This window comes from Diprion similis, chromosome 4, assembly GCF_021155765.1.
Source record: "Diprion similis isolate iyDipSimi1 chromosome 4, iyDipSimi1.1, whole genome shotgun sequence".
NCBI classification, from domain to species: Eukaryota; Metazoa; Arthropoda; class Insecta; order Hymenoptera; family Diprionidae; genus Diprion; species Diprion similis.
In genome coordinates this window covers 25,176,198-25,199,221 of record NC_060108.1, presented here as the reverse complement: position 1 = coordinate 25,199,221, position 23,024 = coordinate 25,176,198, and the positions used below count along the sequence as shown (strand labels likewise).

The 23,024-nt window shown below is 41.5% G+C and overlaps 1 protein-coding gene across 1 annotated transcript; it reads right to left on the bottom strand.

The window, feature by feature from the left end:
• Window positions 1-422: 422 nt before the first annotated feature.
• On the bottom strand, window positions 423-17,185 carry LOC124405504 (atrial natriuretic peptide-converting enzyme-like). The gene is made up of 12 exons (XM_046880445.1): window positions 16,735-17,185; window positions 9,705-9,888; window positions 7,306-7,519; window positions 6,242-6,613; window positions 5,597-5,829; window positions 4,950-5,156; window positions 4,637-4,850; window positions 3,914-4,059; window positions 3,630-3,801; window positions 3,107-3,360; window positions 1,867-1,985; window positions 423-1,745 (listed from the first exon to the last, which is right to left on the bottom strand). Exons 1-12 carry the CDS (start codon window positions 16,780-16,782, stop codon window positions 1,572-1,574), a joined length of 2,337 nt encoding a protein of 778 aa, XP_046736401.1. The 5' UTR covers window positions 16,783-17,185; the 3' UTR covers window positions 423-1,571.
• Between the last annotated feature and the right edge of the window lie 5,839 nt (window positions 17,186-23,024).

Sequence of the window (23,024 nt, the reverse complement as noted above, 5' to 3'; positions counted from 1 at the left end):
ATAATGCGTGTAAAAGCACCGAAGTGCAATAGTCCAAGTTCGTTGCCCCAAGTGTGAAACAATTTGGTTACCAAGCAGAAGCGACTCGATGCCGTGGAATCTCTTATCTCGTGACAGGCTACACTTTAGATATTTAGAAAACACTAAAACCTCATAAGCGTCAATTGCAATAAATAATCTCTTGTTTAAACAAGTTAGATCGTAATGAGCAATGGATTTTATTCTGGGATAATTAATCCTTCGAGAGTTCACACGAGTGGATTCTCCTTCGTTGGGAAAGATTTGCGCCCTACTTTTGTACTAGGGAGAAGAAAATGTTTGCTAAATTTTTGTTTTTCCACAAGTTTTCCCACCATTCAGTGACTGCAATGGTTTTACCGTTGTAGTTAGTTTTATTTGGATGAAATATTTGAGAGGAAAGGTAACTAAAATAAGAATTTTATTCTTTAGAATTGGGTAACAAAATAAATACGGTCATTATAAGTGGGAATTGTGCCTTATACGGCACACTTTACAATTACACATGACGCAAAGATTTTACAAATACAATAAGTACCTATAAGTAATGAAAATATTAACGGTCGTGAACTTTTTGTCAGTAAAAATTCGAAAGTCAAAGCAGATTGACTGCTTGAAGGAATGGAATCTTCTTTCCTCAGATTAAATGTCTCAAGTTTTATTCTCATGAATCGTCTAAATCATTTTACCTCCCCAAAAGTGTAAAGATAATGCAGGACATGCGAAAACACTGGGTGAGCTTAGTAGTGTGAAATAATAAGCGGGGATTTGCAATCTAGGCCTAAACGCGATCCATGCGAAGAATTCAGGCCGCGATACTGGAGCATAAAATCTACTTTCTAATTTAATTCACGATAATATTGTCACTTCTAATTGCTATATAGATTAAACGACACGTCGCGTCGATAGGCGACAGTGCATTATACACATCATACACGTTCCGAAGCCTATATAGCCGTGATCAAAAGTCCGCCAGACGTAGATCCATCTGATATTAAACTGTACTCACATGTACAAGATATAAGTATAGCTGATTGTACGATAAGAGGTAACATAAAATCTAAAATGTGAATAGAATATGGATTAATATAATAATAGTATTTACAATTTGATCAGAACTATACACGATTAAAAATTAAGGTCAAATTACAGTGCGAATATCGCCACGCCTCAAATATGCATGTAGGCAAATATTTTCAAGTACATCATAAAGTAAATAAATTTCTTTTTCAGACGCGACATTGCAGATCTACGATTTTATCACATTTCGTTACTCTCTAACAACATTAATCTCAGCAGCAGCTTGGACCAGTCATCATTTCAACGGGTCAGAGGATATAATTCCTAATAAAATATACGCAACTTCGTGTAAAAATTGAGAAAAAATCTAATGATAATAATAATAATGAAATGCACGAAGATCCTGGTAACATTGGAAGCGTGGTAAGCTGCTGCGATCAACCGATAGCGTCGAGACGTACGATCCTACGAAAAGTACAATTATTTATAAATACACAAGCATAATCGCCGATCGTCAGCGCGAGTCGGTAAATTCAGCTTATCGTCGATCTGATCCACGCCACGTTTGACGAGATCTGATCGTAGAGTCTCGGCCGTTCGACTCCAGCCTTCGGACACGCTATTCTCCAGCTTCCAACACCTGCTAGAGCCCATCTTCGCGCGTCGCCAAGGAGACAGAGCATCGGACTTCCGGCCACCTCTTCTTCCTGGAAGTCAAAGTAAAACGTTGAATGAATTCTCGACAGAAATTTTCCCGTCGCAGGCGGGAATGTGGAAAGTCCTGTTTTCCCACGTGGGTTTAGTACTATCGTTATAATTCAGACTCACGTTGCAATCGTCGTTGGAATAGGCTGCCTCGGTGCATACGGTGTTCACCGAAACTATGCTGATATTTTCGCATCGTGGCATGGCGCTGTGCTGGAGCTGCACCCTCTGCAAAAGGTCACCTGTTGACAATAAGAGAATTTGTTGAAATTGAATCGAGCTTCCCCTGTGCCTGATACCATGTTCAGATCTCCTCTTCAACGGAAGGCACGACACGAGAATTAGGCATATATATGACTCGGGTGAAAACTATATCTACATTATGCACGCTGAGTGGCTGGAGCTGTTTGACATAAGAGGCAATGCGAGGCACTGCGTTGTTTACGCAAAGATTGAATTTCACACGCGGTTTAATTATGCCTCGCTAAACAAGACGAGGATATTAGGTAGGCATGAGTACTGTGGCGGACTTGGCTGGTCGAGATTATTCAAGGAAATCTCACGCGTGTATGGACGTGTGTGTGTCTGTGCGCGTGTGTGTAAGCTTGTGTAAGTGGCGCGGTATATGGGCAAGAAATTGAAGAATCGACGTGAGTAATATACACACATAGGTATTTACACGAACGTTATCTAGGACGAATAACGTCTTTTTACGCCATTAGCGGTTCATTATCACCGTAGGGCCAAGCTAATTCGTAACGGAAGATTACCGGGTGCCGATAGGCAAAAAAGATATTGAAAAAACAAATGTTATTCTCCTCTTTAGAATTTTCCCCATTGAAATTCCTTTGGAGGTTTGTTCATCTCCCAGTTTATTAATTATCTACCAGCCCGATAGGACGGATCGATTGAATTATTTTCAGTTTTGTTATTTTTGTACCTGTTTTTATATGGTTATATGTTACATGTGTGTAAGTTTTTTCTTTCCTTCTCAGCTACGGTGTTGTAACCAGAATATAATTATGGGGGCTTATGAAAGCGCGACACGCGCGTGGAGATAAATATTTAACCAAGTTCGGTACAACAGGTAGAGCAAAATATTACGAAATGTATATATACCGACAAGTCTCGGTAAGCCAAACGCAGTTCGCGAAGAATTCGAAGTGTTTCGTCAGCCATTGATTTCTTTTTTCCCTTTTATTTTTCCGGTGAAATTTAAGTTCTTGTAAAACGACTAATTTTTGTACCTAATAATCGATCGCCAGAAAATTTTCCAAGTATTTGTCAAGATCTTTTTTTCCGCGAATGTCTCTTAAAGTGCGTCGTTCGTGGAGAAATATGCTGCAGGTTTGAAAATTCTTACGGTTTCTCGCCCAGCCGAGGGTGTTGCACGAAGAGTTATCGGCAGGCGGGAGAGGATCTTCGTTCGAAGGCAGACAAACCGGTCTGACAAAGTCTGAAAAGGCGGTTACATGCTGGTCCAACTTCAAGAGGACAATGCCGCTCCCTTCAACGGGCGACTTGACCATCCCTACGATTCGGCGCTCCTGTTGCCACGGTGACGAGCTCGACAGCCTGACGGTACCGAGTCGGGCGACCCATTCGGCCTTCGGTTGCCTGAGAGATGAGCATCCGAAATTGTACAAAGAGACAGTCAAGGTTGCCAAAATTAGCGGGGGAAAAAAAAATTTGTGAAATTGACGAAACAGACAAGTCGTTAAAGAGCGACGATTGGCCGTGGCGGCTGTGATTGATAGCCGAAGGCCAAAAGCCCGACGAGTTTCAGGATAATGCAGCGCTGGTTTCGTCGACTTATGTAAGCCTGCAATGTGCTCATCCTGCTGTTGAAAATCAGGTTCATATCGCTGAGAAACACAGTCACGTACCCTTGGAAGCATGTGCCGGTTGTCAGGAGCCAACTGGACGAAACGAGGGTCGCGTCGCAGACGTGAACCTCCTGCTTGAAGAGTGCCACGTGCCAGGGCCAGTCACCGGGGGCGGCCATTTTGGCCAGACTCTGAACTCTGCCCTTGCCGCGGAGAGCTTGGATTCCACACTCTGAAAGGAAGAATATTAAACGTCCGATTGTAAGCTGACGGTGAAGATCGTCGCTAATGAAATGGGACCGGTAATTCCACAAACGCGAGAGTCTCGTCTTGGAAAAGCTTACCCAGCTCCGAGCATCGCACGTACATGACCTCTTTGCTTGGGCACGGAGCACGGACGAACGTGATTTCCGACGCTGACGGGTCCTCCATGTGCACGTAGGCCACGTCGTCCTCTTCGTCTATCTTCACTTCGACCGATTCGACCCCCCTGCCGATTAAAAATCATGTTTAGACCATTTTTCAAGAGAGTGTCAACACTCGAGGGAGGATGTATAAGAACAGCGTATTAGAGTCGAGGTATTTCAAGAAATCGCAGTTGTATGTGGTCAGGGACAGAAACTCGATGCTTCCTTTCCAGACGCTTTTCTACTTTCGAAGTGATCCGTAGTTCGGTTATCCTTTTTCGAGCACCATTGGAAAAGAAATCTTTCCGCTGCATCAGACTACTTTCATCTCTTTGTAATTTGGCCAGCTCTCACAATTCACGACCTTTTTTTAATCGCGATTGAGTCATGATCGTACATCCGCAAATGTGATACTTTTAGCCACAATACGTTATATGGGTCTGTAAAGAGTCCTAGCAACGTGACTTATTCTGCGAGAAGGATCCGAGAAATGTATCATGGATGGTATTCGAAAGGTTGATGATACGTTTATCCTGAGAACATGGCAAGGCAAGAGAAATGCTGTGCAGTGTCCTCGGCATTCGTTCGCTGAATTGCAGATCGTGACAGGAGATGAATACAAATAAGACGTCGGATAGGTATAAGGAGTAGAAAACTCACGTGTAGCTCAGCAGGGTACAGAGAGAGCTCGCCGCTGTTTGGAGCACCGTCTCCATCTCTGGCGCCGGAAGAGTTGAATTCAGGTTTTCGGTACATAGCTTTCCAACGCTACCCTTCTCGTTGAATATCACGTAACCCTCTCTACTGTACTTGGGATAATGCGGGGTGTCCGCGGGCTGTAATCTCAACGAGCTCAAATTCGGGGCCAGAGTAACTGCGTTGGAGAAAAGGAGAGAAGCGTCACTAAAAAACGGACCGACGAAGTATCCTCTACAATTAGGATCATACATACGAGGTTCCTTTTTCCACTTACGACAATCTTTTTCGTCGCTTCCATTCGGACAGTCGATTTTTCCGTCGCATCTTTTACTCCGAGGTATGCAAACTCTTCCAATTCCACAATGGAGGCTGTTCTCTTGACAGTAGGAGCAACCCTTTTCGTCGGAAAGATCAGGGCAATCGATAATCCCGTCGCATATTCGAGGTGACAGTGCTTTCGCCTGAAGATCCTGAACACAGCCTACAGAAGAATAGTAAGAAGCACTTAAGTCGTGTTTTGTATTCGGTGAAACTTGCGGTATAAACTATATCATTCAAGTTTGACGAAAGCGAAATAATAAATTGCCGCTGCAGTCATCAACGAAAGAACTTCTGAAGATGTAAAAAAAAATTTTTTTAAACTGGTCCAATTTATGTGTAAGACTTTTATGTATATCTGGATGGAGATCGACTTTCCCTGCCGGGGTCACTGTCCTGTTCATTGACCTCTCTTTCACCTCATCGTGATCATAAGCCCCGACAGGTTTTTACGACTCACAGTCATACAAGCGCCGGTTAAATTTTTATTCTTATTTGACAAAAGGAATTCCCCCGTATCTACAGAGAAATACTTGCCTTACAAGAGAAAAGGAATTCACTGTATCTATAGATTTTTACTCAAATTCCAAACCAAATTCTTACCCGGTTTTGGTCTACAGCTTCCAGGGCCAGAGTACTCTGGGAAATTGGAGCAGTCTAAAGCATCGCGAATTCTGTCCGGTAGACGATTTCCGCATCCGTTCCAAAACTCTCTGCAAAAACTCCGGCAGGGTAGGTGGAGTCTGTCTTCATGTAAACCCGGTAAGCATGCCGGTTGTAATACTTGGCAGACGAAATCGTAGGCCAGACGATAACATTCAGCGTCGACGAGCTCTCTGTATGGAATATCGTTACAACTTGTAGGTATGTATGTACATACATGAGTAAAACAAACGCATTTACATGATGAACGAGTATCTAAATTCACAACGCGTCCTCGCTCTACAGGTGACAAGGTGGCACAAGGTGACTATCGAGCAACAGTTATATTGACTCGGGCAGGAATTTAAGGCTGGGTCGCGTTTAAATGAAAATTCATTGGTTGCACAAGATATCGTGATTCTCATACGGGGCTCACCAGACTTCCGTTGAAAAAAAATACTCAAGTTTGTCATTTTCGTTATGAAAAATCACGTCACTACCCTCAACCTTTACTGTGACCTCATTTTTTCTCCAAGCATCAAATTGATCTGTTAGCATCGTAATACCATCTGCTCTTCTTTCCTCAAGTGACTTTCCAATTCTCACCTGAAAGCGATGACGTCGTTTTGAACATCCTGAAGAGATCGATGACCCAGGACGTTGGGATAGGAAGTGACGTTGTAGGGCAGATGTTTGCAGTATCCGAGACCAAGCCTAGAGCATCTTCTCGGAGGCGGAGGTGTGGTTGTCGGCGGAAGTGTGGAGGCGGTAGTTTGTAGAATGACTTGAGCAGTGAGAGCCTCCCGACTTTCCTGCACCTCGACACTCTTCGGATCGACCGTTAAGTTTCCTAGGTACTTGGGAGATCCAGGGGATATCTCTTGCGCAAGAACCTCGGCCACATCAGCGGCGGTTATTGTACGGTACCGAGGATCGAATCTTACGTCGAAGTGTACCACTAGGTCACGGCCGTCGACACTGGAACAAAAAAACAAAAAATCGTTCTGCGTTGTCGTTCCCCGCTTTTACTCCGGATAATTCCGATGAGATCGACCAACTGAGTGGTAAAGATGCTCCATAAACGAGGCTATGATACAAATTTATGGCATGGATGTATTATTGGTGGTTGAGTGGATTGAACGATATGTTAAATAACGAGAAAGTCTTGGAGGAAAGTCTGCTTTTAAATCATGCGTTTAACAAGGGAAAAAGTTGGAAACTTTTGCTCAAAGGTACTTTTTTTCTTCACAACAAGTAAGTGACTCATGATGATATCATTTAACGGTGTCTTACGCTTTGTCATGCGAGAGAAAGAGTTTGTTAAACATTGTAGCAATCGCAAAGAAAGTGGATGTACACGAAAGACGAGATGAGTCGAGTACTCGACAGGATACATACATCAAAATGCAGAACAAAGAAGGAAAAAAAATGGTAGAACATCAACAATCAATTTGGTAAACGTCGGCTGAGGTGAAAGGTGACTCCGTTGACCGTTTTTTTATTTCTTTTTTTTTTTTTTTTTATTCATTGTAGGTATCCTACCATCCAAACGGGCAATCAAGACTTGCGAAATGAGGATTCATGGATATTGAACCCACGAATGAGCATTGAGAAATAAAAAAGAGAAGATAAAAAATGGCACGTTGATTCTCAGAATTTCGTGGACTTACCCGTCTAGGGCGAGGATCTCAGTCACCAAGAAGTAGAGTTTTAGAGAGCTTCTTCTAAACACGAGATTCAACCGGTCTCTGTACTCTCTTGATCGAATACGGAAAGCCTCTGTGGACGGGTCTGCTAAATCGCTGACAAAAACATCACCATCGACGACACGGAACGTCGCCAAAAATATTTGATCTCCGGGCGGTTCCGCACTGAGAAATGTGTCTGAAAGCAAATTGAACCTCAATTTTTTGCTCGACATCATTCCGAACATAATGATTAAAAATAAAACGGGGAAAAACGCCAGTCAGTGTAGCGAATAATCACTATCCTGGATCGCTTCACACTCTATAAACATGATTGTGCCAATCGAAGCGTTAAACACTCTTGAAAGCGCGTATATTGCAACTTGGTGAAAGGTCTTTCGAATTCGTTCGAAGTTCGTGATGCAGTTTCGAACCTCTCAGTCGTTCAACGAAATATCGTTATACGGAGTTCTTGAACACAAAGTTTTGAGGGATTGTCTATTCTGTGATGACGAAGCACTCTGTACACGTTACTCTACACGATTTCGTATAAGCGACGTCAGAAAACTTCAGATGACTTCAAAAGAATTGGAAAAAGATCTCACCTGACCTAATTCAAAGATGGTACAACTCCTGACGGTAATAATTTTATAAAATTTTTCAAGGTTTTACTCTCATAAAACCGGTTTATCCCGGGACCTGTGGTCCGGCCCAATCCTTGGTTTTCCTTAAACGTCGCTCACTTTTTAAACTTCACGCGATTCCTACTTTCAATGAAAAACTCGAATTTACGTCATGCTTTCGCTTCTGCTGGTACAGTATACCTACGCGAAATATACTTTTCTTTGCTTTTGAGATGGTTTTTGTAAATTTGATACCTAGATATATATCCTATATCCCTAAAAACCACTGAGACACAGCGACATAAGAAAAAAAAAAAAATACCAACAGAACCAAAAAACATCGCGATACCGCAGGCATAAATTTACAGCACGTTGTGGGTCAGTGAGGTCACCGCCGAGACCTGGACAAGGACGCTTCCCCGTCGGCCAACCGCCTCCGGGTACGACGTACGTCATTGGAGGGGACGAGAGCCGCTAGGTGATCGTCACTGAGGCGGGAATCGGTAAATCGGTAAATCGGTCAGCCCGTTAAGCCGTTTGGAGCGTGGCACAGCGGCTGAATGGCCGCTTCCGGTGCTCTGAGCTTTTCGTAATTTCTCTAAGATTAATCATTGCCTCGAAAAAGCATATCGTACGTTCATTTCCTGCGTTCATGGGCGGAAGTAATTATATTCGAGACTTGCCGAGTCGCTCATGGTTTACGTCCGATGGTTGAACGAACCTCGCGGTCTTTGCACGAAACCGGTAAATATGCGGTAACAACTCATTTGAGAAACTCGAATACTGTTTTGCTGTGTGATGTAATAATTCAATTTTGCTGGTATCTATGTAAACATAGTGTGTATATAACCGAAACCGCGGACTAAAATCGGCTAAAAAATCTCGCCTACATTTTTGGTTTTATATAATATTAGATATTATTGTACTACTAATGCGGTTTCAGCCGTAAAAATCGTTTCAAATTTAACTGTTTACCTGAACGTACTCATTGAGATTAATTGAGGTTAAAATCCAGTCACAGGTGATTTTCGAGAAGTCAAGATTACCTTCATCCGAATGCTATTAACTTTTATCTTATTATCCGCAAACTTCCGTTAATTTTGGGAGAAACTAGAGAATTTCCTGCATAAAGCTGCAAATAACGCGTGACGTAAGACCGCAGTTAATTCACGATGCAATTTGGGCATATATCGCAGAACAGCATAATCCTCGCTTATCGCTGAAGCATCACGTGAGCGAATCAATTAAGGATAATAGAGTTTGGATTGACATGCAGTTAGAGAGGTAAATGGGTACCGTTAGACACGATTCTGAAGCGAGTGCGACAGTCTCTCTGTGTATGTTTGTCTCTGTCTTGTAAGATGCACGGCATCGCGTTGCAATTTACGGAGTGTTTTAGTACAGTGAATTCCTCTGTGAATAGAAACTAATTGATACCCTATAAATTAGAAACTATTTCCATCGGTGTGCGGTCCGTTATAGCTCTCCCTCTCTTTCTCCATTTGATTCCACTCCGATTCATTCGCTCGCGTGATCGCGGCGTGAAAAGTGGATGAAAATGAGGAAAAAACTAAACAAGTAATTTCTAACCGGGACATCTGAGAATCGTGGTTTCGTTTCAAGTCAGTTTTCCCTCAGCCGCAATTAAAATAGCGGCTATATTAAGTCGGTGAGAGGTTGCACTTCTAATCGAACTATATTCAAGCGCGTGAGACGTGCAGCCTACTTCGTTGTGGTATACCTAAAGTACTTCATACTCACATCCAAGGTAAATCGCAACACTGGCAAATAGCAGGAATAGCAAAAAAGCAGCAAGGACGCAGCATCCGCAACGATACTGACCGCCCAGTTTTCTCGTAAATCGGATGTCGCTGTCGGACGATAAGATCGAACTTGGTGTTCCAGCTCGACTGAATCGACGTGTGCTCACCGTGCTCACTGAGATCTGAAAAGAAAAAGGAATAATTTTATCGACACCTAGGTACCCCATTATTTTTTTTCTTTTAAACATGGTATTTCTTTCTAATTTCTTATACTAATATTCAGAAAAGTCTTCAAGCAATTTGTTACTTCTGATTCAGAATTTGGTATCTCTGGTAGTTTGAGGGGGAAAAAAAATTTGAAACGAAGAAAGAAAAACTTTCTGCAATATTTCATGCTGTTGTAACTGATACAAAAATAAGACGCAAATCGCGAGGTCTCCGAAAAACATAAAGTGAAGTAGCGGTGTTACAGATTCAATACCTTTTTTGCACGTAGGTTTTACCGTAACGGCGTTAAACTTTCCGCTGCGGTATGGAAGTTTCTCTAAGTAGGTAGGTATATTACTTGTAACCACGTAGGCGTTTCTGTTAAAGAAAAAAAAAAAAAAAATACACTCTTCTCTCTCACTGATGCAACTCAACATGTTCATGTTTGCCATTAAATTTTCCCGTCTCTCGACACCATCGACTCGAGGCATTTTCTACGACCACACTCATTTATTATCGACGGTCCGACGGTGTGAAATCGACGATATTATATTTTTTTACTACAGGTGCACAGAGAGTGAAAGGATTCGTTAAGCCGGCTGATATTTACGTATGACTGACAATGAACCAAATGTGGCGATCGAATGTTGCGAAACGTCTGTATCGCTTGATCGAAAAAGGCATTCAAGTTTGAACGAATCCTTGAGCAAGGAATCCCACATTCAGTTGATATAATGCAAGTCGATGGTAGAATTTTTCATCCCAGTGTACAGAGGCGAGTAAAAAACGCAGATTTTCGCCTGTTTCCAACATTCTATGATCTTAGGGACTACGTGGTACCACCGATACTCCTGTAACTTTAGAAGCATTCTTCGCCAGGTCAGCAAAGCACGTTGATTCCTCGTAGGAAAAAGCTCCACGCCCTAGAGCGATGAAATGTTACGACTGGCACACGCTTGGCCCGCAGATGCAGAGTGCTTTCTTATTGCAAGAACTACACTCGAGTCTTTTAGCAGCATCGAGTTGCTCAAGCGATACTCTGCAGCAATGGCCTCGTAGAGTGGGTGGATATTTCTAGCTCAAAGCCGGTGTTTTCTACTCCCCCTCAATTTCGACCATCAGCAATCACTTTTTCCTAATCGCTGTACTTCTCGCTCTTCATAATAATTCCGGAAGATTGCAAACCGTTTCTTGAAACTCGAATATAATATTCGTTGCATTGCAACGTTTTTGAAAGTTTTTCAAATCGTACTTATTCTCAAAAAATTTCACGCCGTCGTCTAAATGGCATTACATTTTTTATTTCGTTCTCTCCTCTTTAGTGCGTGTTTTAATTGCTGTGTACACAAGCATCGTGCAGACAACGGCCACGTGCAGCGGGTTCAAGACTAAGTATAATTAAAAAGGTCATATCATTCCGTGTCATCGTCCATTTAAACTTTGTAACGGTCGCAGGGAGTCGTTTCTCATTTTAGTCGGTTCGCTATCAAACCTCATCTCGTCTGGGTTCGGGGTATTTTTCTATGCATTATTACACGCGTATCCTACGAACTGCCTGCTAGAAACGGCTGAATGCTTGGATGCCCATAAGTAGCATTGCTCGACAATAGAACTGGCCTGTTGCACGCTTCGGAGCTTCAAGCGCAGGATTTAAGGACGAGAAAAACGACCCAAAGTTGCATTACATTATTGTAGAGACAGTCAATTAGCCGTCAGACTGCCCGGTTCTGCACCATTACCTCCATCCGCGAATCGGAATTCATTTAAAAAAAAAATTATCAGTACACGTTTGCTATGCGATCCATGAACTGAGATAGTTTTCTCCAGACAGGTTTTAATTGTAAGTGGGATACGTCTCCGGGAGAAATGACACGCTCTGATTTCATCTCGTCATTATTTAACTTCACTCAATTACACAGACGGTTTAAACGAGGGTTTCAAATTGGGCCAAGTGTGATTTTTATTTTTTCTATTATACTATCATGTTTACAGTCATTCAAAGACGAAGTAGCTCCGAATCTACCACGAAAAGCATGACTCCTCAAGTTGGAAAGCTAATCGCAGACGACATTATGCGGTGTCATTATCCGACCAGGACCAAACTGGAAGTTTTAGTTCTGCGACAAAAACCGAACAAATCCCGAAACCATGCAACCGTTATGTAAACAGTTCATGCAAAAAAACGGAAGCTCAAGTCGCCGAGAGCTCTCGCCTGTTACAATTAAGATACTTAAAAAAAAAAAAAAAAATAAACGAGACTTAATCAGCCAGCGTACATCCTAAAACGATATCACGAAGCCACGCGTGCTCTTTATATTATGCACACGAATGAAGTAGGCAGGATTTAAAAGGTCGGAGCTGACTGTGAGAATCGCTCGACATGATTTCACAGTCTAAATTCCTCGAGGATACATATCGAGCCTGTAAGTGATCGTGACGTGACTCGGATGATCGAGATTGATCGGTAAAAGAAAGAAAAGCGAAGAATGGAGCCCTGCCTTCTGGTTTCTTTTTGAGTTAATTTTTTCACCGTACACTGTGTCTAGACACTTTGTCGGGAATCACGGAGATGTGGAGGAACAATGGATCCTGCGGGAGATGACGGTATGGCGAAGAACCGAGATTACGTATAGACTAGACTCGGGAATAATTGGTATTAACTAACGTTGCGTAAGGTCGGTTACATCTTTAATCCATGAGAAAATCAGCCTGAATATAAATATAATGCAAAGTAAGAGGCTGCCCGTTGAGTTCGAGCACATGTTTCTGGGGCGGAGAGGGATCATCGCGTGCCAACGATATATTATTGTAATACCGAGCAGTGAGATTTCTCAAATAAATATACGACCGGTTTCCAACAATGCTAGTTGCCACAGGCGCAATTGCCCGAGAAGTATTACAATAAACCGTTTACCTATAACTTTTTTCAACAGTATACGCCCAGTTCTGCGTTTTACCAGGTCTGTTTACACGATTTCTAATCCATATCTGCGCTGAAAGTTAACCGCAGAAGTAGGTACGTGACATACGGTACGGACTTGCAGACTTGATCGCGTAAAGTCGTAATTTGGGTGCAGAGAATTATGCACGTGCCGTTATAATATTAGTCGAGGAATTATTGCTCAGAGTATCAATGCGGATACCGCGAGATGGATTTCGCTGGTATTTTAAACAATGGTATCGCGCGGCTTGGCATTGTTAGGAAATTTCTAAGCCTCCGGCAGACTCCCAAGCCTGGGTTAAAAATTCTGGAGCAACTACGCGCGGCGTCCAACTGCTGCTGCTGCTGCATCATGGATCTCTTTGTGCACTTGCATGCAGAATCTAGGGTAACACGTAAACATTTTATACGCTTCTAGGTGCCGCTTGTCATTCAATATCTATTCAGCCAACCATGGAGATAAGAGTTCTCTCCGGTTACGCAACCACGCAAAAAGGTCAAGCTATGCCACAACTGGAAGAAGGACGCGTCTCTTCTTCCCACCAGGTCTTTGCATACATATACGAACAATATTGCTTCTTCAATTTTTTTAATATTATGCAATGTTGGATGTGTTTTATTCCCTTGATGAGCACATATTTCCCCGAAATTTATCGTTCATTCTTTTCCTAATTGTGTTTGCACGTGTCTTGAATAACTCATCAGTAATTATGTACACAACCACGCGGAAAGAGGATTTATGGAATGATGATAGTTTGCTGTTGTTATTTCCTTATTTTTTGGTTAACTGACGAAAGCCCAAATGTCCGAAATTCTGTAGGTATGTTATACGTTAGATTTAAAGTAAGTGTACACGAGTAACTAAGGAACAATCCACTTGTCTGGAGGTGAATGTGAATGTTCAAGGCTGGATGAGGATTTGAAAGTAGAATTCAATGTCAACCTACACAGCGACGGCAGATAAGAGGGTAAAAAGCTACGAAAGAATCAACCAGCTGGGCACAATATTCCCAAGTCTACTTTGTACCAGGTACTCCCCTCCCAAATAAGGAAAAGAAACGTCGGTACCAACTTCCGCCTCGAAAAAAAATGAACTATAGAACACCGAAGAATATTATTCACCAATCGTCTCATACAGCACAGGGTAAGAACCCAGGAGATGAAAAGTACGATAAAGACGATGCAGGACAAATGTGAAAGTGCAAATCTTAATTCACTGGATTTCTTAAATACTTTTCTAGGCAATTCCAAGCTTTCTTGATTACCCATCAAGTCAAATGATCGGGTAGATCTCCGAGACTCGGGGTAATAACAGCGTCTCTGAGATAAGCAATATTCCGAGTTAGAAGTACCAAAGTTCCTACGTCAGTAATCTGTGTCGAAATGGTAATAATCATTATTTCCTAGCGGATTTCATGCGGGGAAGTTTCTTTGCTGCGATTCCAGATCACGGCTGACGATCAGTACCTAATCATAACTGGTCACAGCCCACGCACTCGCGGTCGCATCGCTGCTTCCTAGACAAGCATAATAATCAAGTAAATTACATCTCGAGGATGAATTCAATCACCGGACTTGCGAATCGATGCGCACAATTCCGCGTGAAGAATCGCTTTATACGTAATATCATGAGGCTCTCATTCTTCTGCGTTATCCAAAAGTTGCTTAAAGCCATTTGATACTAGATTTGAACCGTGAATCCAGTCGTTGCTCTCGCGACCTCCAGATCACACAAAAAAAAACGACAATTTTTATTTAACAGTAGGTATGTAATTCCCTCTCGTAGGAAGAAGGCTCGTCTTGAGATGCCACGCTACTTCAGGGTAGCCACTTGATTGTCAGACACAGTATCTGGAGCGAGTCGAGCCATGCGTTCTAGGCTCCGTCATCGTCAGCTAGAGTCTAGGATCTAGATATTAGGGCAGCGCCCATAGAATATTGGGTGTGCAGCGTGTCCCGGCTCGAAACTGCCACACGAATGACTGGGCGGCGTCGAGGAAGTTAACGGTATCACAAAACAAGCCTCTGAGCAGATGTCAGCCAGGCTGTTCAACCCCGAGGCGATGATCGCGGATCCGCAGCGCAAAACGCGTTGTAGGTGACCCACTGCAGACTGCGTATGTATTCGAGCTTGCGAGGTCGCCGAAGAACAAGGTCGCATTGTCCCTGAGCGAGAGGCACCATGGAGGAAGCTTTCAGAAGGATAATCGCCAAGGCGAGGCCGGAACCGAATTACGACAGTTCGATTGTGCGGATCGCAGTGATATCAAGCACCGTTTCCGCGTCGCGGTGGATTTTTAATCAGGTTAATTGCATTCAGTTACGTGCAGGCATTGTCGAGTGACTGAGTATTTTGATCAGTCCTAACAGCGTGACTCAACTTCGGAAAATATAATTCATGTTGACTCTATGGTAGTCTAAAATTTCTCTGTTAATTAGGTCAAGATTCTAATTCAAAAGTCCCGAATCTTGTCTACTTTTCTGAGAAATTCATCTCAATGTAAAGTGTCCGGTTAAAGGTAAATGAAAGCCTGCTCGTGGCTCATAAGTGTTACTTTTTTCGTGGGCTTAAAAAATTATGTGTAATTTACCTCATTTGTCATAACAAATGTTATATTGCTACAAGAGCCAAAATTAGTCACCTACCTAGTCGATAGCAGTATTCAGCTTATGAACAGCTGCCTCGCAGCTGTTTTATGCTGGAATACAGTGTACATAAAATTTAAAAATAAATGTAGATAATTACTTTTGGAAGAGTCATAGGTGGTGCTGTAGAGCTCTAACGGTTTTTTATACTCTCTAAGGAATCAGTATATTTGGATTTTGAATTTGAATATTCTTTTAACGAATGTAAAATTTATCATCAAACTGCTGTGAATCACGAACATCGCAGGTGGGCACAAGAAGTCAGTGACTTTTTCATCGTCTTCCCCCAACTCGCGATAGGCACCTGAATTTAGCTTTAAAATAATAGCATTTAAAGAGTGATCAAGATTTTTATCTCTTTCTTTTAACATGCGGGCATTTTACAGCTACTCAATGACCGTAATAAGATAAGAGAAAATAGGAGGAAATTATAATATCAGCTAGGTAGAATCTTGGGGTTCAATTATCTGTAGAAAGTTTACGAAGCCCCCCGCTCGCGTCATGCAGGACTGCAAAAACAAATTGCCGACAATAATAACGTCGGTTATGAAAAAAGGCCATTCGGCGTGAAGCGAGTTTTAAACGAGCGAAATTCACTCGGTGGAAAATCTCATTGTCAGACCGGCAATTCTCTATATCCACCTATCTTCTGAGAAGATTGACAAACGTGTCGTGGCAGTTTGGGTCACGTAAACTCTGTGTTCGCGAAATAGCTTTCACTGACCACAGGAGTAGGAATATCGAAAAAAAACTTAGTAGATAATTTGTAATACGTGTAGAGTGAAACTATTGTTTGTTTAAATTTTTCGATTTCAAGCAGGATTTTTTCTCGATGTCAGTTTATTTAACGAAATCAAAGTTTATACCGAGGTAAAACAAGCGTAAAGATTCTTCTTGGCGAAAGACAAATGAGACAGAATAAGCAAAGCGTATTTTCAACTGTGTCGTGAATTGCCATATAGCGCGCATTACCGCACGGCAAGTAATATGATTATGTACGTCGGGTGGATTCGAACGATGGCTCAATTGTATGCAAATTCCAAAGGCAACACAGGACTTCGCGAGCGAAGGTGCGGTTGGCTAAGAAAATATTTCAACCCTTTCTACTCGCTATTGTGCTCTTTCTCGATCAATTTCACCGTTTCATATTCTGGCAGCTTATCGATGCATGAAGATGGGAAATGGAGTGAAAAATGGAATTCTTCTGAACAGAGTAAAATCCAATTTGTCTTACCTTCGAATCCCACGAGCTTTTACGCTTGTGCTCCACGGCTACAGTCATTTTATTTCACTCAAGTTCCACTCGGTGAAGAGAAGCACTCCGTACGAAAAAAACGAGGCACAGAAAACAGTTTGCACTTGCGGTAAGACACTACCAAGAACTTAATGCGCTGGGTAATCGCATAAAGAAACACATCACTCTGTCTGCACGACTATGCACTTGCCAGTCTGCACTCGGTCACTTATATCGTTAGTGAAGTCTTCACTCGGTCACTGACTAGCGGCAGGCTCACCTCTGCCGAGTGTCATCTTTCGATCAACGGTTACTCCAAGTCTGTCGACGTAGACGCACAAGAAACTACGATAGCACCAGAAGCCCGACGCTCAACGCTAATCCGTTACAGAACACGTCTTCCTTTCTTGCCTCTTGGATTTCCACCGCAGCAAAGCGGTGCTGGATTGACCTGGAACAGAAATGCGTACAGATTTGACCAAATTTGAAAAGCATTTTGGAATCCGATATCTTGACAATAACTACTCGGAATTTTTGGCTCTTGACCTTAACCACGAACTTTTTAATTATGTGAATTTGCAAGATGGATGTATTGTCCGAAATAAAAACCCATCAGACGCGTATATTTTCAGGACCAATTCCATAATCGTACCTTTACACCGAGCAGCGGTAAAATCGAAGAGGATGGCAGGTGTTCAGGCGAGCAGCAGGTCAACTGAGTTCACGTAGGTAATCGTGGCCAGCCGGAGTCGGGCAGTCGGCCAGACGTTAAAGTGACGCTGAGGGAGTCCTGACTTCCAAGGATCTCTACTGAGAGGCGACAGTGAATTTCTCACGTGTTCAGGTGTCTTGAAACACGTCCGTACCTCTGCTCGGCTTCACGACGTGTGCTGCTGTGGACGTGATGCACTTTCACGTCTTACCGGTTCCTTGTTTAGCGTTCCGCAGGCGCGTGCTCGGCTCCTGTCGAAGAGAGCGTTGACTACGTTGAACACAAGGAGCGACGTACTACCGGACACTGTGGCGAACAGCTTATACCTCGATCCGCATGCGATTGACACGGGTAATTAAAAATCGTTGTGCTTCAACCCTGCCTCAAAGATCGCCACGCTAAGTTGACGATTGATCGCTGATCGCTAATCGCGGTGAAAGTGGATGTGGATATGTATAAGCTGTTGACAATCCTGATACTCGTTACGGCTTTAGATCAGACGTTAAGGTGTACGCTGGTGTAAATGGGACAATATTTGCTGTTATAGTTCCCAAAGTCGTTTAACTGATATTTCATAATGCGTTCTGATCAATCTGCGTAAATGCTTCTGCACATTTTGAGTAATGGTAGTTCGGGTGGTAAGATGGAATTTCTTAGTGTATACGGAGCGAGGACACCTTCCACCTCTCAGGAATGCCTTAGAGAGTCAAGTGTATTATGGAATGAATAAACAACAAGAGTATCTTGAGATGTGTCACCTTACTAGAGTTATTTGATCGTTTGTAATTCGTGTTTGTTGTTGTCTATAAGTAGATAAGATTTTGGTCAGTATGAACAGTACGAACCAACAGATAATTATAAACTGAACTTTGAAATTAATTCAAGATAAAAAGTTGTCGGAAATGTTTCCAAGAGTTCCAGAACCTCTCGATTCGCTTATGTGAACTATTAAGCACTGAGGCAGGTAGCCATTGATCCTGATCGTCCTTAAAGTCTTCACTGATTTTTCATTACAAGTCGAAAACAGTTTTGAATCTCAACATAATAATGCAACAAGAAGTTTTGGCTGTATCCATTGAATCTAAAACGTAGATTGCAGTGTAATCATTGTATCGATGCACCGTGATCCGTTCACCTACATCTGGATTAGAATATTTGGGTATATCGAATTCACGATTCACGTAACGATTACAACTGGACTCGGATTAAGGAACGGTGAGATTTCTTGCCTCGATTAAATCTCGGCAGGTGCTGCCTGAGGTAGTTATAGTGAACAAATAATTAGCACTCACCTGCAGCAAGCACGACGATCCGTTCACTTTGGCTCGTTCGATTGGCCGATCCGCATTAGACCGTTCTGAATTTTTTACGTATCTACCACAGCCTCTCGGCCTCTCGCCGGAGACATGAATGCCTACATTTACTTACGTTATAAATAATCCGAGTACAACTTGTCGCAGAAGCAATGGTAACAGGACACCTCTGCAATACACTCGTGGGTGACACGGTGAACGGAATGTAAAAAGAATTAAAGGACCTCGAGGTGACCGCGTGCGTTTCTTCCTCCTTGACGATCTATCGTCCTCGAGAGTAACGCGTTCGACCTGCTAAACTCGCGTCTCACAACCAACTGACCGAGCCACGAGCTCTGCTCTTCTATCCAAAACAACTCTCGGCTTGTCTACTCTGGATGTGGGTCGATGCTGTCTTTCTCAGATCAACCGGCATAGCTCTCGAGCTGCGTACGGCGGAAACTGTTCTCCAACATGTCGGCAACGTACGTAACACTGATAGCATTTTCCTACTTTATCAGGAATTTTCAGGTTCCATATCCATTCCAAATCCCTATAAAATAAAATGAGAATTCACTATATAAATTCGTGGGAATGCCGAATGGTTCTCATGAGTAAATTTCGACACTATTAATACTAACAGGGTGTTGCATCCACATTCTTCAGCATTGGAGCTCGGATTGGAGCGATGCAGCTGGACCGTGACGAGGAGTGTTAATCGGGTGACGCAGCGCTATAGGTTGTATACCGTAAATAACTGAATTCGATCCGTTATTATTCAATTATACACTCAGCAAAATATTCGATGGATCACTCGAGCATCCGATAAACGAAACTTGTTACTTCGTTCTTTGTATTGATGTGACTTCGAAACTATTCATAACGTTTCTTTTCAATATATATATACCTATGAATTTCCAGGCTCCTCTTTCGAACAGTACAGTTTGTTAGCGTGGTGTGTAATAATGCTGTAAACAAAAGTCATACAGTGATTTTTTTTAAGAACTAAAGAGTTTGTAATAGCGACACTTCGGTACATTTTTAAAAACGTTTTACTTTTCAGTCAACACACGATCATTTCTAACTGCAAAGAAATAACGATTTAAAGATACGAGAGTAATTTTCTCATCGATTTATTTATTCTTCGGATCACTGCCGGTGCGTGGCAAATGAAAAAGTATATTCTCAATCTTGTTCCTCAGTATCTCTTTGCAGCACCCGAATAACGTTAAATTTTTATTTCCTTGTAAGCCGATATTGAAAATAATATTTCTGAGGAAATACAAATTTCATCACGTGCCTTCATTTCGTTCTTCAAGATTGTAATACCTGTTACGAATATCTCCAGGAGGAAGTAAAGTTTTGCGGTATTAACGGATCTCCGTTGAATGAGATCACGTAGATTAATATTAAAAATAAAAATGATTGAAGAATGTCGATACGGATACGAAACTGAGTTCTACAGTCAGACTTTATTTTAAAAACAATCTGCTGTAGCATGGTACCGATCGATGAATCGGAGCATAGATATACGATCATTCACTGCAAGTCACTTTCCCTCTACACTGCGGGGGCAATTTTTACAGTGTCCAATTAACCGGCTTGTACACAATGGACTCTCTTGAAATGAAAGTAAAGATGAATATACAGGCAATCAAAGATATCCTGCAATCACTGCATCGAGCACGGTCGAGTCTTCGCGTATAGGAATAATCAACGACGAACTTGTACACGGTGGAAACAAAATGACTAGGAGATATTTCGTTATACATCTACCTATTACTAGAAATAGCCAATACAATAATACAACAACTGATTTAATAGTTAAAATTATATAATATCACAATATTTATGCTTTCAATATTTTTTCCGGTCCATCTGTTAATTCAATTTTTCCAAAATTCTTATATTATAACATAAAAACAATCTCTAATGCTGTAGGCCGTTTATGTTATTTCAACTTCAAAGAAGTGAGCTTAAAGTGAATTTTCCTGCCATCTTCTCTAGATTCGCAAACACGAGTGGCTTTCGTAAAAGCAAAATGAGACAAACGACTTCTAGCGATTTGAGTGAAAGGTCCATCATACGATAGTAATTGAAGTGAATAACAATACAGGACTCCGTTAGCAGTCATCGAGTGTGCAAAACAGCTTCTGTACAAGAGTCAGAAATGCCCGTCGGCAAATCAAATGGCGTAAATTTAATCTGTGACCTTAGCAGTCGTCGCCATATATACAGTCTATAAGTTATAACATAATGCTCAGAAAGTTTGCAGCGAGACATGTAAAGGTGAAGGTCTCGTGATCTGGTCTAGGCTCTCTATAATCGCTCTAATCTCAGTAGGAGAAATATACCGGTTTGACATGACCGGAGCATAGGTGCGACTGGTAAAACAGAAGCATAATTTCCGGGGCATTATTGTCGTTCAACTGTGCAGTATTTGTACTGTTAAATCGTGTTCGGTTCGAGCACGAAACGTTTTGTGAAGCGATTCATCTCGGTGGGTAAATAACGAGGAGCGAAATTGGCAAGAAACTCTCCATTCTGAAGACGTACGGTCCCGCTTCCTGGTATACTCGGCAGAAAGGCTGAGGCCCAAAAAGTGGGGCCCCATCATCGCGGAGTACGATGACCTCCTTCCTTTGTTATTGAAAATGGTTTCGTCTTCCATTGGCTAGGTCAGTGACTAAGTGCAGTGGCTATCGCTAAGTACGATAACTGCGTTAACTCGTTTCTCAAATTATAAGAAAGCTAAGTTATAACGGTTCCGGACAAAACGTGGACCGAGGTAAGCATAATTGGGTCCGTCAGCCGTTCACCAGTTCCAAATGACATTTAGAGAATTTACCGTTGCGTACGGGGACAAAACGCTCGATGTAATATTTTTCGAGAAAACTTTCACGATTCGTATGCAGCGGTTGGCATTTTTATAGACTTTTACACAGATCTTTATACATCCTCTGGAAACGTTTTACTAAACAACAATTAGTCAGTGCAATTAAGCGCGTGAATTACTAGATAACAACGCTTGACAATAATCGTAATATCATGTTACATGCTGATGATTTATGAAACTAATGTTGAGAGAATAGTTTCCAATGTTCTTGCTTTGTTCTGTAATTTGAAACAGTTTTCACGAAGTTTGATTGCTCCATGAACGTTATAAAACGCTTTGTGTTTCACGCATAAAAAGATCAGTGGAGCACAAGTACTGTTTGCGCTAGAGTCAACTACCACACATAAGGCTTTTTAGTAAATTCTATAACGAAATGTTTGCAGCGACTGGTGCATTGGAATCTTATTAAATCGGTTCACTCGTTCGAAAGTTACGCGAATTAACATTATTTTTAATTTGAATGTGTGCATGCGGGTGAAGCGATGACTAATAATATCGGCCGACAAGTGTTTTAAATTCGATATAATTTGCGTGTCCGCTTTATTTATATACCGACATTAAACGATACATTATACATACGTATACGAATTATGTATTAATACGTTTTAGAATCTATATTCCTTAATACTGAATGGAGTAAATAATTATCAATCCGATAGGCAGTTATTACTGCAATTGTCCTTAAATAAATTAAAAACTAGAATAAAAATTAGGATTTACTACCCTGTGAAATGCAGCATAATGCAAAAAATTTACTTAGGCTAGTTTATTTTAATTATATTATATTATTTATATAATATGTTAATTATAATATATTTTACTTTATTTTCGTTTACCCTCCCCTGTATCCGTGTGTGTTTTAAGTATATTCAATTTTCAATTCTCTTTTTCTTCGTTTTTCTTTAATTTTCTTCGGAGATATATATGTATATACACGAATGTGCATATGTGTATATGTATATATATATATCTAAATCTATTCTAAATAAACAACACCAACATCTTTCCGTTACTTAGCCGTGTAAATTTAATAATATTATAATTCAATATAGTGCATCCAAATTCATTCACGAACACTTAGCCGGCTCGCATAAATATACCATTATACGGATAGATTTTATTACATATCAAAATTGCAAAAAAAACTATAGGTATAGTAACCATAGAACAGACCGAGGAAATTCGACCCAGATAACTGTCCTCAAAAAAATTCCAGTATCACCGATTTCTAGCATCACTCTGCGGCATTTTAATTGAATTTTAATATTGAGGATAATATCAATGTGGATGTTGCGATAATTGCCGACACATTCGCTAAACCTGATTTTCATTCCAAGCAAGGAAATTACTTGCTGCCGTTTCGATTCTCAAATCACCTATGCGATGAATA